Source organism: Orcinus orca, chromosome 9 (genome assembly GCF_937001465.1).
Source record: "Orcinus orca chromosome 9, mOrcOrc1.1, whole genome shotgun sequence".
NCBI classification, from domain to species: domain Eukaryota; kingdom Metazoa; phylum Chordata; class Mammalia; order Artiodactyla; family Delphinidae; genus Orcinus; species Orcinus orca.
In genome coordinates this window covers 72809678-72826134 of record NC_064567.1, presented here as the reverse complement: position 1 = coordinate 72826134, position 16457 = coordinate 72809678, and the positions used below count along the sequence as shown (strand labels likewise).

The window sequence follows — 16457 nt, the reverse complement described above, 5'->3', positions numbered from 1 at the left end:
CCAAATTCCCCTTGATTTTTTTAGTCTGAAAGCAGATCATCACACTGCATGAATAGCTAAGCAAACAACAGACTAGGAATGGAGTCCACTGTTTCAAGTAAAACTCACAATACAGTAACTCTGACATATATAATGATGGACATAACTGTTATTGTATTACATGCTAATTAAGTACAAATGGTAAGCAATCTCATATATAGACCATAAAGAGTACCATGTTTATAGAGGAAATCTTAATTTTCAATAATTTTTTCATCACTTCTGTTCTCTGGAGTCACAGTTTCTAGGTTTGAGTCTTGTTTCTGCCATTTTTGGGGGTCTGCAATCTTAGACTAGTTGCTTAACTTCCCTGAGTCTTAGTTTCCTCATTTGTTAAATGGGGAAAATTATGCTACCTATATTTTAGGGTTATTGCACAGATTAATATCCTTGGTACCATGCCTCAAACATGGAAAGTTTGCAGTAAATAATAGCTTTCATACTATTAACTGTCTTCAGGCTGCAGACCCTTGACTATTTACTGAGAGCAAGCCCAAAGATAAGTCAAGGTCTTTAACTTTGAGAGAGCTAATAAGGGAGGCAGAAAAATAATTACAACGTAAAGTAATAAATCTGTAATTGAAGTTATATAAAAATACCACAGGAGAGCAGAAGTGATTAACTGTCTAGTTGAATGAAGATTGTCAAATAGATGATTTTGAGTAGGGTCTTAATGAAAGAATAGAAGTTTGCCAGGGAGAAAAAGATGAGGGGTAATTATGATAGAGGCTATAGCAAATCAGGCAGTTGGGCTTAAAAGGGCATGCATTCAACAGGTGAATGGATAGGTGCACATATACAATGGAATATTACTCAGCCATAAAAAAGAATGAAATAATGCTATTTGCAGCAACATGGATGGATCTAAAGATTATCAAACTACGTGAAATAAGCCAGACAGAGAAAGATAAATATCATATGATATCACTTACATGTGGAATCTAAAAACTGATACAAATGAACTTATTTACAAAACAGAAACAGACTCACAGAAATAGAAAACAAACTTATGGTTACCAAAGGGTAAAGGGGGGGGAAGGGATAAATTAGGAGTTTGGGATTAGCAGATACAAACTATTATATATAAAATAGATAAACAACCAGATCCTACTGTATAGCACAGGAAACAATATTCAACATCTTGTAATAAACTATAATGGAAAAGAATCTGAAAAAGAATATATATATATATATATATACACACACACACACACATATACATATATCTGAATCACTTTGCTGTACACCAGAAACTAACACAACATTGTAAACTAACTATATTTCAATTAAAAAAAAGGGCATGGATTTGTGAAGAATATTGAGGTTCACATGTAGCAGAGTTGTTTGAAGAATGGAAGGTCATGGAGCTAGGAATAGAATTTAGGGCTAGTTAACGTAAAGCAATTTTAAAGAGTGTTTCTTCTGTACGGAACAGAATTTACGGGAAGTTTCTGAACAGGGGAAAGGTGTATATAAATGAAATTTGTTCTTTACAAATTATCCATCACTCTGTATTTACATATGGTTTCAGGACTTTTAAGGTCTTTCTAAACCCTTAGATTCTATTTTTTCCATACAAGTTATTTTATCATGTTTTTGAGATTTGAGTGGTTACAAAATAATCAAGGTAAAAATGTTGATGCTGTGGTAAATAGCTACAGACATAATAGTTTGAACTGTCTTTATTGCTTTTTTTCTCTTTTTACTCCTTAAGACAACTTAATTTATATATATATATATGTTTAATTATTAACTACTGATGGCAAAAATAATTATTACTTTTGAAAATATCTTACATTTTAAAGAATGTTAGAGTTTAAAAGGTTCTATAACTAACAGTTCTCTGTTTGGTTTTGCTCACACTGTCCCATGAGCTGATTTGGAAAGTATGCTTATTTTCCTCTAAGAGATAGAGAAACTGAGGCTCAGGAAGTTATGTAATGGATGTCAGTCCACATAGCAGGCAGTTGGTAATGCTGAAACGCACACTCAGGTCGTTTGAATGCTTTAAGTCCACAAACCCCGCTGCATCTCTGTGAGATGTCTTCCTGTTAATGTGACTAAAGCCCTTTGCATTGACTGCTTCTTATACCCTACAAGTTTTCTTTTCCTGTACCTTACACCAGCACTAAGTGTAGGCTTTTCATTCGGCCTACTCTTTTTGTACACTTCTGTAAACAGTTTTACACATGAACAAAGTAGAACTATTTAAACTCCTTGTGTTGAAATGCAGGTAATGATGAAAATTACTGATCCTTAATAGTGATCTTACAATACTGAGCATGCATACCAAAGAGCTATTTTCAATTCTATAATATATACTTCATTTAAATAATATTTATAAACTCTACTCTCTAATAGTTTATACTGTATGGTTTTAAAAATGGGTGATTTCTGAATTTTGTGAAATATAAGAAGTAAATATATTGGGAAAGGAGAATACCAAGGCAGTGCCTCAAAAAATGAACAGTCAACTGTATAAAATAAAAGACAGAATTTTCCTTTGAACCAAGATGGAGTATCATGGATAAGATTTATTCTCCCACCTGAAACCAACAAAACAACTGGAAAAATGGTTTTCAAAACACTGAATATTTATTAGGCAATGAAGCACAGTGACCCCTTGAAACACAGAAGGTGAGTACTACAATTGCCCCAGTTTATTTCCTTGAAAGAATTTTCAGGGTGCAGTGTGTGGAGGAGGAATGCAAGTGGAGTTGGTTGACTTGCTGAGTTAAGGAGGTGGGGTTAAGGGTCTGGGAAGACCAAGACAGCAAGAGTTCACAGAGAACAGTGCTAGAGAGGAAAAAAATGCAGAGAGAACTTGGGAAATCTTTAGAGGATCCCTCTCATGTATTCAATGGAGAACTGACTGTAGAAGAATGTGGAAACTACTCAAGGCTAGAGAAGGAGGCACCTGAAAGGATTAGAGGGTATCATACCTGTTCCAACCAGCATGACTGCGAAACTTTATAATTCACGGGGGCATTGGGTAGAGTACTCAAAAGAGTCCTGCCTCCATAGTGGAGAATACTTTGCTTTAGACTAAAAATAGCTCTGGTCTAGCCTAACAAAAATTAAAAGTAAAGAAAAAATGTCAACTTGTTTCTAAGTAAAAGCTGCATCTCTCAGCAAAAGTCAAGAATATTTCTAAGAATATAAAAATAACCAGAATCCTACAAGGTAAAATTCACAATTTTTTTTTTTTTTTTTTTTGCGGTACGCGGGCCTCTCTCTGTTGTGGTCTCTCCCGTTGTGGAGCACAGGCTCCGGACGCGCAGGCTCAGCGGCCATGGCTCACGGGCCCAGCCGCCCCACGGCATGTGGGATCCTCCCGGACTGGGGCACGAACCCGTGTCCCCTGCATCGGCAGGCGGACTCTAAACCACTCTGCCACCAGGGAAGCCCAATTCGCAATTTTTGACACCCAATAAAAAATGGCCAGGCATGCAAAAAAGCTAGAAAATACAACTAATAACAAGGAGAAAAATCAATTAATGGAGCCTGCTCCAGAACTAACACAGATGTAAAATTTAGCAGACAAGGACATTAAAGAAATAAATAGCACTGGAAATGGTAAATACATGGAAAATTATATAATTTTTTCCTTATTATTTAAACTTTAAAAATAAATGATTTAAGTAAAAAAAAAAGAAAACAACAACAGTGAAAACAATGTAGCATTGGGTTTATAATACATGTATAACTTTATAACACATGTATATTACTATTAGATAATTAGATAATTATAATAATAATAGCTTGAAGGCCAGAAATGGAGGAATGGAAGTATACTAATGTAAGTCCTTTTTACTCTATGAGAGGTGATGTAATATCATTTGAAGGTAGATGGTGATAAGTTAAAGGTATATACTATAAACCCTAAACCCATCACTGAAATAACAAAGAGTTATAGCTAATAAACTTACAAAAGAGATGAAAAGGAATCATAAAAAGTACTCAGGTAATCCAAGTGAAGGGAGAACATGAGGAAAACAGGAGCAACGGCAGAAAAATAGCAAAGATGATCTATTTAAATTAATTCATATCAATAATCACATTAAATGTAAATGGTCTAAATACTCCAATTAAGTCAAGGATTGTCAGACTGAATACAAAGCCAAGAACCAACTGTATGCCACCTACAAGAAACACATTTTTTAAATAAAGACACAAATAGGTCTACATTAAAAGGATGGAAAAAGACATACCATCATAACTCTAAGTAAAAGAGAGCTGGGGTGGGCTATATGAGTATCAGAAAAAGAAGACTGAGGAGCAAAGGACATAACCAGAGTAGAGAAGTTTACTTCATAATGATAGAGGGATCTATTTATCAAGAGGACCTGACAATCCTGAATGTTTATGCCCATCATAACAGAGATCCAAAATACATGACACCAAAATGGATACAACTGCAAGGACAAATCCAATCTACAATAATAGTTGGAGAATTCAATACCCCTCTCTCAATAATTTATAGAACAAGTACACAGAGAATCTATAAGGATAAGGAAGACTTGAATAACACTATTAACTGACTTCACATAATTGATATTCATAGAACACTTCGCCCAACAACAGCAAATGCACATCATTTCCAAGTCTACATAGAATATTTACCAAGATAGACCATATTCTGTGTCATAAAGCAAGTCTTAATAAATTTTTAAAAATTCAAGTCATACAAAGTATGTTCTCTGACCACAAAATTGTTAAATTAGAATTCAATATAGAAACATCTCTGGAAAATCCCCAAATGCTTGGAAACCAAATAACACTTCTCAAGTAAATTACCTCAGATTCAACCTAAGAAAACAAAGAGGGAAGAGCAAGTTAAATTTAAAGTAAGCAGAACAAAGGAAATAATAAAGATCCAAGCAGAAATCAATTATATATAAAGAAGGAAAATAAGCCATAGAGACATCAGTATAACAGAGAGTCCAAAGATAGACCCATACATATGTGGACAAACTGATTTTCTACAAATGTGTAAAGGCAGTTCTGTGCAGAAAAACAGTCCTTTCAACAAATATTGCTGGAACAACTGCAATGTGCAAACAAAATAAAACAAAACAACAACAAAACAAACTTCTCACCATACAAAACACCATGAACAGAAATTAACACAAAATTTATCATAAACCTAAATGTAAAACTAAAACTATAATACTGCTAGAAGAAAACATAGGGGAAAATATTTGTGATTTTGGATTTGGCAAAGATTTCTCAAGCAGAACACTAAAAGCTTGATTTACAAAAGAAAAAAATGATAAATTGAACTTCTTCAAAATCAAAGTCTTCTGTTCTTTGGAAGATCCTTGTAAGAGGATGGAAAGACAAGTCCCAGATGAGAAGAAATATTTTCCAATCAGTTATCTGATTAAATCCTTATATCCAGAATGTAAAGAATATATAAAGAACTCTCAAAACTCAAAGACAAGAAAACAAAAGACCACTCAAAAAATGGTATGAGGATAACATGTGAACAGACACTTTAACAAAGAAGAGATATGGATGGTCAATAAGCACATAAAAATGCTCAACATCATTAGTCATCGGGATAACTCAGATTAAAAGAAAAATAAGACACCACTACATATTTCTAAAATCAAAATTTCCGGATATATCAAGTATTGACAAGTATGTGGAGTAGCTGGAATTCTCATATATTATAGGAACGTAAAAGGAAAATAGTTTTGCACTTAATTAAAAAGTTAAACATACTCCTATCATAAGATTCACCCATTCAAATCCTAGGTATTTACCCAAGAGAAATAAAAGCTCATGTCCACAGAAAGACTTACACGTGAATGTTCAGAGCAGCCTTACCTATAATATTTAAAACCTGCAAACAAACCAAATAACTCAAGTGGGCATCAATACCAATAGCTCAAACTGTGGTATATCCATATAATGGAATACCATTCATCAACAAAAAAGGAAGGAACTACTAATACATTCCACAACATGCACGAGTCTCAAAACAATTATGCTTAGTGAAAGGAGCCAGACAGAACAGGATACATACTGTCCGATTTCATTTACATAAAGCTCTAGAAAATACACACTAGTCTATAGTGGCAGTAAACAAATCAGTGGCTGTTAAGAGTCAGGGAAGAAGCATTGGGAAGGTTGGGATGCAGTGATTACAAAAAGCATGTAAAAATTTTTGGGAGTGATTGGTTGACAAGCTTGACTGTGGTGATGGTTTCACAGGTATACATATATGCCCAAACTTTTCCAATTGTATACTTTAGTATGTGCAGTTTATTGTAAGTCAATTAAACCTCAAAAAAGCTGTTAAGAAAAAGAAAGTCAAAAAAAGAAACATCAGTACACAGCAACCCAGCTGGCCATGCTTGAAGTTCTGCAAGAATCCCCAATGAGACTGAGACATTTTAATGAATGTTATGTAAATATAATGAAAAAGCGGATTGAGGAGCAATTAACTGCATTGTAGGTAGGAAGATTTCTTTTTCTTAACTTCAGCAAGGTCTGATAATAGACATATGTGAGTTTCTATAGATGATATTTATGTGTAACATACTCTGCGGTAGAAGAGAGGTCTAAGTACTGCAATGCTTAGTGCTTCCTTTATTTTTCATATTGCCAAACACAGACATTTTATTAAACTGATGAGTGGATAATACTTGGGGAATGATTTTTTATTTGCTTTTTGTTTTCCTCAGTCTCTTATTTACTTTTATGTGGTAATTCTAAGCCTTGCTTATATAAAAACATTCTTATGAATGGTATGAAAAATTAGTAAAAAATGCAGTTAGCTTTTTCGTTTTAGTTTTTTTAAATAAAATTTTTATTTTAGAATAATTTTAGACTTATAAAAAATTTGCAAAGGTAGTACAATATCCATGTACCCTGCACATAGTATACTCCAGGGTCAACATCTGAGATTTCTATAGTGCTTTTGTCACAACTAACAAAATAATATAAAACTAATTATTAACTAGACTCCAAACTTTATTCAGGTATCCTTAATTTTTATCTATTATCCTTTTTCTGTTCCAGAATCCTCTCCAGAATACCACATTGCATTTAGTCATTATGTCTCCTTAGGCTCCTCTTGGCTGGGACAATTTTTCAGATAGCTCTTATTTTTGAGGTACTAGACAGTTTTGAGGAATACCTGTCACATACCTGATAGAAGGTCCCTCAGTTTGGGTTTGTCTCAGTTTGGGTTTGCCTAGTTTTTAGGGGTAAGACATTCAGCCTATACTGATTCCCTTTCTCTCATTCAAACTTGAAGTTTGAATTCTATTTTGGGTCTTGGAGACCCTAGGACTTAATTACAGTGCCTTAAAAGATAATGTTAAGAACACTTTTGTTGAGTGTGAATGCATTAGAAGAACTATCACTGCAAAAGTGAAAACACCCAGATACCCAGGCTCCCGGCCCATATCTCTCCCATTGATTCAATTACATTTCCTTGAGGTTACAAATATTATTTCCTAAAAGCAAACAGAGCTCAAACCTTATTGATGAAACTATGTTACCAATTAGCTCAATGGTTTTCACAGTACTAGCAAACATTTCTTAAAACAAATTAATGCATATGAAGTTTAATTTAAAACTATAAAAGGGCACATATAACACATCATACTCAAAGGAGAATGTGGGGAGAGAGAATGCTGTAAAATGAAACAATTAGGAGATTGCAACTAGAAAAGGTCAAGAATGGTGTGCAGCCTCTTGTGACAGAATCAGAATCACAAGGTTTCCTGGTGCAGGTTTGTACTATTCCAGCCCTTCTCGTCTTCAAAGAGGGGCTCACAGGCATTTTTATACACATATATTCTCATATTTCTTCACTTATTAGGCATTACACATGGTGCAGGTTTACTTATTTTGCGAAAGTTCATACTGTTGTCTGACACCTGAAAACAGACAATAAGTGATGACCATTTCTACATTTGTGCCTTAGTGTGCATTGATGTTCCCCAGATGGGAACGGCCTGAGCTTACCCATTTGTATCATCTTTATGCTGCCAGGCTCCTGGCCTAAACTACAAACATTTGAATAAAGTCTATGTTATGTTACAAGTTAATTTGTTATATCATGAATTAGTGTCTGAGTATATGAAATAAATTACAGAAATACCTAATACTTTAAAAGGGAAAAACTGCTCCAAAGGCCTATCAAATGAGCCTACAAGTACCATACACACTTAAGGTACTATAAAGTATACTACAAGAATACAACTTCACTACATCATATGTGTGACCTAAAACTTGATATAATAGCCATAGGGGAGAAAACAATTTCCAAACTAATCATTTCAGACTTAAAACAGAGAAGAGATTTTGGAAGCCAAGGCCTCTTAGAAAACTGATCAAAGAAATTAGAGCATATGCTTTGTCTTTTAGCAAGAATTACTGTAAAGATAAGGAAGGTAGTGCAATCCATTCCACTGTTTTCCTCAGATGCCTAGGTGTGATAGATTTTCAATATGTCTTTGTTGCTATTATTTCTTCTAGAAAGTACCAATTTGAAAGGATTTCCTAGCATCTCCTCTCCTCCTTCACAGTTTATACAAAGCTAAAAGCCACACAATTAGTTATATGACCAAAGAAAGGTCAACAGGAAGATCTGTACTTGACACTGCTGGCATTTTCAGATTACTTCACAATTCCATGCATAACCATAAATCATCAGGTAATTAGCTTGGATTTTGAAATAGAGGGTGCTTTAAAACATTCCTCCCAGAATTGCTAGGGCAGAGATAAGGGCCTGAGGAGACCAGCTAGCTTCTCACCATTCGTGGCCATGGGCCTTGAATAAGTGTGGGCAACAGGAAAAGAAAGGAGAACAATGCAAAGCTGTGAGCATTTGAGAGGGCCTGCATTTGACTGCTGGGTCAGTTAACAGGAGTAATATACTCTCTGGAGAAGCCTGGAAACACAGAGTTCTAGTGTCTCACAGAAAGCATAAGGTGGGAAACCTATGGGACCACAAGTTCCCACTGACTGCCTCCTAGAAAATTGCCTCAGGTGGACTTGGGGCCCACTGATAACATTTGCTCCATGATGCAGTCCTATGGTCTTCAAACTCTTTTTTTTTAAGATGAAAAATCCTTTCATCAAATGAAAGCACATGTGGAAACTTGATATATGTAAATAAACCATACAGGTTAATGAGTAACTCCTCTATATGAATTGTTGATGGCGGGGGTGGGGGGAGGTGCAGCCCTACCTGCTCATCTACCTCACATCCCCACCTTCTTTCATACCTCAAGAGGCTCCTGGAAAACCCTAGTACCCAATACTTCAAAAATACAGTCTGACAAATCTCTCACTACTCTTTAACAAATTTCCACATCTTTTAGCTACCAAATTTTAACTGATCATCTACTACAAGAAAGTCTCTATGGTAGTTATATGGGGAATACAGGGTTTTTGGTGTCTTAACTACATCATTATGATGTTGAAAGCCAATTGGCCTGGCATTCTTCTGGGTCAATATTGGTACCGTAGCTGAACAATATGGAATTACTGTCACATCACTATGCCTGTCTGAGAATGCTTTCTCTTTTGTAAAACATGGTGACAAAAAGAAAAATTTCAGGCACTTAGAAGCTATATTTAATAAGGGACTCACTTCCTCACCAATCTCTTCCTTTCAACTTGCATGTGAATATGTATGCATGCTTAGGTTAAGACCCTTTAGAAAAGAAAACACATTCAAAATCTAAACTCTTTGCTGAGTTGAAGCCATGTGTACTACCTAATTAGGAGCTTGGAATAGTACACTATAGTACAATGTTTTCTTTTTATAGCCTGGAATCTCTTCATTCTCACTTCTAAAAAACTTAACAAACAACTGAAGATAATAAAATTATTTATAGTCACTTAATACCATTTTCCTTCTCTTAAATTTATTAAAAAGCTACTATTTGTGAAGAAGTTTACAACAAAAAGCAAATGATGAAGTAAACAGTGAATAAAAAAACACTACAATAATTAGCTCATCTTTCTTCTAGGAGGCAATACTGTCTTACCTAGCTCAGAGTGCTGACCAATAAACAATACATTAAAGATGTCTTATTTGGTAAGAGTTAGGATAATCAATATTTTATATAGGAGTTTTCCTTATTTGTGGGGGAGGACAAAGCTTAGGAATAATTTAAATTCACAGAAATCACTAAGATAAGTATCCGTATCATGGGAAAATACCTTGCTGTATATTTTTAAGTTTTTTTCCTATGTTTTTTAAAGACTTTGAAATGTCCTGCTAAGTAATAATGATTTAAATTCATTTGTGGAAGAAAAATTTACTAGCTATATATACAATAGGGTCAAAATAAGCAGCTTAAGGGGACAAAAACAAGTCTATTACAGTCCTACATAGCAGCTTCAATTTGGGGTACAGTTTGAGTTTCTTTTCTAAGAAGGCAGTGTGGTTTTGTATAGAAAATAGTTGTTCTTTTTTTAATGCTGGTAAAGTACAGATAACATGAAATTTACCATTCTAACCATTAAAACTATTTTTTATTGACATATACCTGACTTACAATATTATATTAGTTTCAGTTGTACAACATAGTGATTCAATATTTTTATAGATTATACTCCATATAAAGCTATTATAAAATATTGGCTATATTTGCTGTGCTGTCATTCTAACCATTTTTAAGGGTAGGGTCCTCCTGGATCTGAGAGGTCAATTCCTTCTGTGTCACTATCCTTTTATGCTCAGGCTTAGATCATTCTTTTTTTGTGTGGTAAAATAACATAACATAAAATTTTAAAGTAATTTTAACATTTTTAAGTGTACTTTAGTGGTTTCATGTATATTCACATTGTTGTGTAACCATCACCACTCTCAATCTCCAGAACTTTTTCTTCATCCTATACTGAAACTCTGTACCCTTTAAACCATAACTGCTGATTCTCCCTTCCCTTAGCCCCTGGTAACCTCTATTCTACTTTCTGTGTATGAATTTTACTATTCTAGGTATCTCATATAAGTGTAATCATACAATATTTGTCTTTTTGTGTCTGTCTTATTTCAGTTAGCATATGTCTTCTAGGGTCATCCATGTTGTAGCATGCGTCAGAACTTCCTTCTGTTTTAAGACTGAGTACTATTCCATTGTATGTACATACCACATTTTGTTCATCCGTTCATCTGTCAATGGACATTTGCGTTGTTTCTACCTTTCAGCTATTGTGAATGATGCTACTGTGAACCTTGGTATACACACGTATCTGTTTGAGTCTGTCCTTTCAGTTTTTTTGATTACATGTCCAGAAGTGGAGTTGCTGGATCATATAAGTAAGTCTATAAGAGGCTAGTTTAAGAGCGATCTGGTTTCAAATTTAGCTTCAATCCCTAGCAGGTGTATAATCTTGAGGCAATATACCATGGTGGTTATATGAATGAGCTAGAGGGCTGACTGTCTGGGTCTAGGTTCTGACTTCATTGCTTCCTATCTACTACTCAATCTCCGTGCTTCAGTTTGCACATCTGTAAAATAGGAGAATACATGTACGAATCGCATTGGGTTCTTGTAAGGATTAGTTATTATTGTTCATTTGTTCCTTTATTACACCTAAAATAACAACTTATGAATGGCTTCAGGGGGTCTGTGAACCCCTCAATATTATATATAAATCTTTCTGTACAAGTGCACTTTTAGATTTTTCGGAAGAGTTACAGTGGTTTATTTTTCCCTTTCTTAGTCAGATTCTCAACGGGACCCTGATCTATCAAAGGGGGAGAAGTGCTATCCTAAAAGAAGTTAGTGGCCTATAATTTAACACCAAGCCTTATAAATGTGAGCTTGATTAAGCAAGCTTGTAAAATGTCCCATGATGCTTTGGGATGAGGTATTCTCTGTGTTGCCTTTGTTCTCCTGGCTAAATTCCAGCCAAGGAAATCCCCTTGCAGCAATCCCTTGTCTGTTCCCAACTATTATAGTATTGCTACAAATGGTAAAAAAGAAAAAATCTAAAAAATTCCCAATTCCATATATAAAGAGAAAGTAAGATATCTGACAGACACACCAAAACATGTGTGAGTGTGTGTGTGTGTATGTATAATAATTAACCTAACTTCAGCTTTGGAAAACCACTTCTTGGGCTTAATATAATAAGGTAACCCACAGCCTAATGTAATATACCAATTTACTTATTAATTCTCCAAGTAGTATAAACATAATGTAAGGCGCCTCAGAGGAAGACAAACAATGCACCACATGAGAAAGAGAAGTGATGATAAAGAAAAGCCTATGAGGGCTGCAAAAAAGCAGCTCAGTCTCTTCAAAGCATAAAGCTGTGATGGAAACCCATCTTTCATAATTAGCAAAGGGTCTTTTTAAAGGTACTCCATTAATGTGGTGTAGCTGAATCTCCCTTAATAATAATTATTCCTTAGATTTGCATACTACTTTTAACATTTCAAAGAGATTTTACAGGCTTTATCCTAAAATCAGTGTGGGCTTCCTCTGCTTCCCCAGGGGCCTGCAGGTGTTCACTGCCACGACTCCTCATGGTAGGGTAACCTGGAAGCCTGCTGCATTGGCATGCTGGGTCTAAACAAGTAGCAGAGTGGAACTCCATAGCTTGCAGTATAGATCTTTATCCACTAATCCTAAGTCCTCCTCTTGAACAAGATTAGTGAAGCAAAACTAGATTGCAGCAAGTCTAAACTAAGAAGTCCAGAAAAGAGCACTTCAGGCCTTGGAACTATTCTGTATCACACTCATCCAGATACTATTCAACAAATATTTATTGGCTGTCTAATAGTGGCCAGGCATTGTTCTAACGCTGGGTATGCTGCAGTTAACCAATTAATGCCTTTGACAACAAAGAGTAGATATTCCAGTGGAGGAAGGGAGATAACAAAATAAACAAATACATATATAGTATGTTAGCTGATGAAAAGTGTTAAGGTATGTTTAAGGGGCAGCCAAGGTGGGGTAGAGTGGTAGGGTGTCAGGTTCCAGGAGGAGCTTGGTACCCCACTCCATAGAACCTTGTAGCTACTGTAAGGAATTTGGTTTTTACTTAGAGTAAGAAGTGAGATAAGGAGGCATTGAAGGATTTGAAGCAGAAGCACGACATGATCAAATTTACATTTTAATAACATCGTCTGGCTGTGGTGTTGAGAACAGATTGAAGTGGGCATGAGAGACAGCTATTGCAATAATCCAAGTGAGAACAAGAGTGATATTTCCCTCATGCCCCTTTTCAATCAAAACCCACCCCCTGCCCCAGTAAACTATTGATCTGATTTTTTTTATCACTATAGATTAGTTCTACTGGTTTTGGAGTTTCATATAAAAGGAAGACAATGAGGTAATGGAGAGGAGGGGCTGGGAGGATATCTGAAGGCTGGCTCTGGAGGGAGGTGGATGCAGCATTCACCAGTAAGAAATAATACATTTTATTGTTCCCTCTTTGTTGGTTAGTGGTTTACATGGTATTTTGAGCTATAAAACAATCTGTCAACTGCTGTGGGTTAGGCCATGTCATGCCACAGCGTCTGAGAGTTTTTAGACAGATGAGCAGAAACAAGACATGTTGAATGCCCTACCCTCCTTAGGTGGGGACCTCTTTAAAGACTCAGTTCTGCAACCACCATCTGTGTAGTGGGTGTACGGGACTGTCATGGAGAGTGTTCATTTCCTTGCCTGTATTTTAACTCTCCTCTTCACCACAAGTCAATTATATACTGAAGCATATGTATTTCATGAGTTTACTGCACTACTTGTCACCTCATTTGCTACCATTTACCCTCACTCCATAAAAGATCAGCAAAGTCTATTTAAAGCAGTTTCACACCCATACAGCTCTACAATGTTAATTTAATTACACCCTTTAAAAACTGGAAAACAATAACATAATTGAATTTTAAAAATATATACTTGGAATAATAGCTTACAAACATTTTGTATTCTTTTCTTTTCACTTATGATATAGATTTCATTTCTACCAGTAGGAAAAAAATATTTATTAGTTTATCATGCCACTAAGCAACTGTTTATTTTAAAAGTCTGAACAAGTTTTGATTGCCTGAAGTGATTAACATATTGGATGAAAAGACAATGGGTACAACATTTAACCTCTAAACAACTTCACAGCCTATTACAGTATTTTTAAAAAATTTTATATATGTATATCAATTATATCTCAATAAAACTAGAAAAACTGTAATTTGAGATGGTTAAGTGTAATCATTTTTCAGTACGTTCAAGCCCTAAGTAACTAAACATCACCGTTAATAAACACAATTTGAGTGTATTCTATAAATAGAGCCCTGTCCTAGTTACTAAGTATAAAAAAATGAATAAAGTATGAGACATGCTTTTGAGGGAATCATCGTTTCTTCTCCACCAAAATGAACCAAATTGGCAAAGTGTCCACAATGAAAATGGATTTTCATATCACTTGCTTATTTTATGAAAATAAGAAATATCATGAGCAACATGTGGCACTCTCATTATTTGAGATGGAAACAACGGTAAAAACTTATAAAATCTGATCTGTAAGTTGATAATAGTAACTAATAGATTTTTCAATAAGCAGTGGGCAGTCTGGCTGCCAGTATCCATTTCTGGTCACACAAAATCAGTGTTTAAAAAGAAGAGCCTGTAATTTTCTTACAGAGAAAAACACAACCCATTTTCAGACAAGCACAAAGTAAAAAGTTCCATTAAGCCTTCTGAAGAGTTTGAAGGTTATGATTTAAAAGAGTGTTCGGCCACTGAAAAAACTATTCTGTGGCTTTTCATATCACCACCACTAACTACCCTCCCTGATGCAGTGCAATATGGTAAAGGGCCAATTCTGCATTGTGGCCATGAAGCATGTGTAATAGCTTGCAATGAGCAGGAAGTCAGTGCGAGGGCCCCAGGGCTGTTGAAGGAGGATGGTTCAAGGTCAAGGCAAACCACACTGTATGCTTCTCCACTTGAAGTGAAATTAAGTTAAAATGAGTACTCTAGGGTTGCCCAAAGAGGAAAAAATGGCCAGAGAAGAAAATCCCACGGGTGTATATGGAAAGGGTGGATGCGATTATAATTCTGATAGTGGTAGAGGTGTGGAATTACTCTGGGGAGGTGGGAAGTGCAGACCTGTTGGAATGGAGGTATATATGGGATGTTTGCTTGGATATGAGCCTCATATATATTTTTAACACTAAGTATAGCATCTTGTTCTTTCTTCCAAATCACTGCATCCATACCTTAAGGAGGGCTCTGAAATTAATAAATAATCCGCTATGGAGCCATACTTTCTTGTATTTAAAAATAATGCTGAAAGAAGAATATGAAAATAATAAATGAATCTTCTCACTTACCTTCTCCAGTGTGGCTTGAACCATTGATTCGCTTTCTGTATCTAGGGCAGAAATAGCCTCATCTAAGATCAGAATCTTCGGGTTTCGAACTAAAGCTCGAGCAATCGCGATTCTCTGTTTCTGTCCTCCACTCATTTGAGCTCCTTTTTCCCCTACCAAGGTATTAAATTTCTAATGAAAAATAGGAAAGAAAACAGAAACAGAAGGCAGCATGGTTAGATGATTAGAATAGGAAATGGCAATCACAGTTGTGTTTTTTTTTTTTTTTTTTGTGGTATGCGGGCCTCTCACTGTTGTGGCCTCTCCCGTTGCGGAGCACAGGCTCCGGATGCACAGGCTCAGCGGCCATGGCCCACGGGCCCAGCCGCTCCGCGGCATGTGGGATCTTCCCGGACCGGGGCACGAACCCGTGTCCCCTGCATCGGCAGGTAGACTCTCAACCACTGCGCCACCAGGGAAGCCCACACAGTTGTGTTTTAATGCCAGCTTAATCTCTACTTCAGCCTGGCTGGTATTGACTTATGATTTGTTCTTTGTAAAAACAAACAACTATTTTAAAAGAGTGTAGTGAAGAGAAGCCCTAAGAAAAATTTGGCTAGGACTAAAAGACATGAGAACATAGGATAATCAAGGATTTTAAGGAAGATTAATAATAATCTGAACCGATTTTCAAAGTTTTAAAGACATTTTTTGAATGCACTGGTATCTTTAAAAGAAACACTATCTGGACTCTGTTGAATTGATCTATTTGTTTTTCTTTCACCAATACTGTACTGCCTTGATTACTGTAGCTTTATAATAAGTCTTGGAAAGTTGGATAGTGTAGTCTTTTAACTTTGTTCTTCTTCAACATCGTGTTGGCTATTCTTGGTCTTTTGCCTTTCCACATAAACTTGAGAATCAGTTTGTTGATATTCACAAAATAACTTGCTGGGATTTCGATTCAGATTGCATAGACTCTATAGATCAAGTTGGAAGAACTGACGTTTTGACAATATTGAGTCTTCCTTTCCATGAATATGGACTATCTCTCCATTTATTTAATTCTTTGATTTTATTTGTCAGAGTTTTGTAGTTTTCTTTATATAAATCTTGTATG

General features: G+C 35.6%; 1 protein-coding gene across 1 annotated transcript in view; it reads right to left on the bottom strand.

The window, feature by feature from the left end:
- Nucleotides 1–16457, bottom strand: part of ABCB5 (ATP binding cassette subfamily B member 5) — a 113410-nt gene that overhangs the window by 63573 nt on the left and 33380 nt on the right. Inside the window, 1 exon segment of the mRNA XM_004263450.1 lies at nucleotides 15359–15529. Coding sequence (XP_004263498.1) covers nucleotides 15359–15529 — 171 coding nt within the window.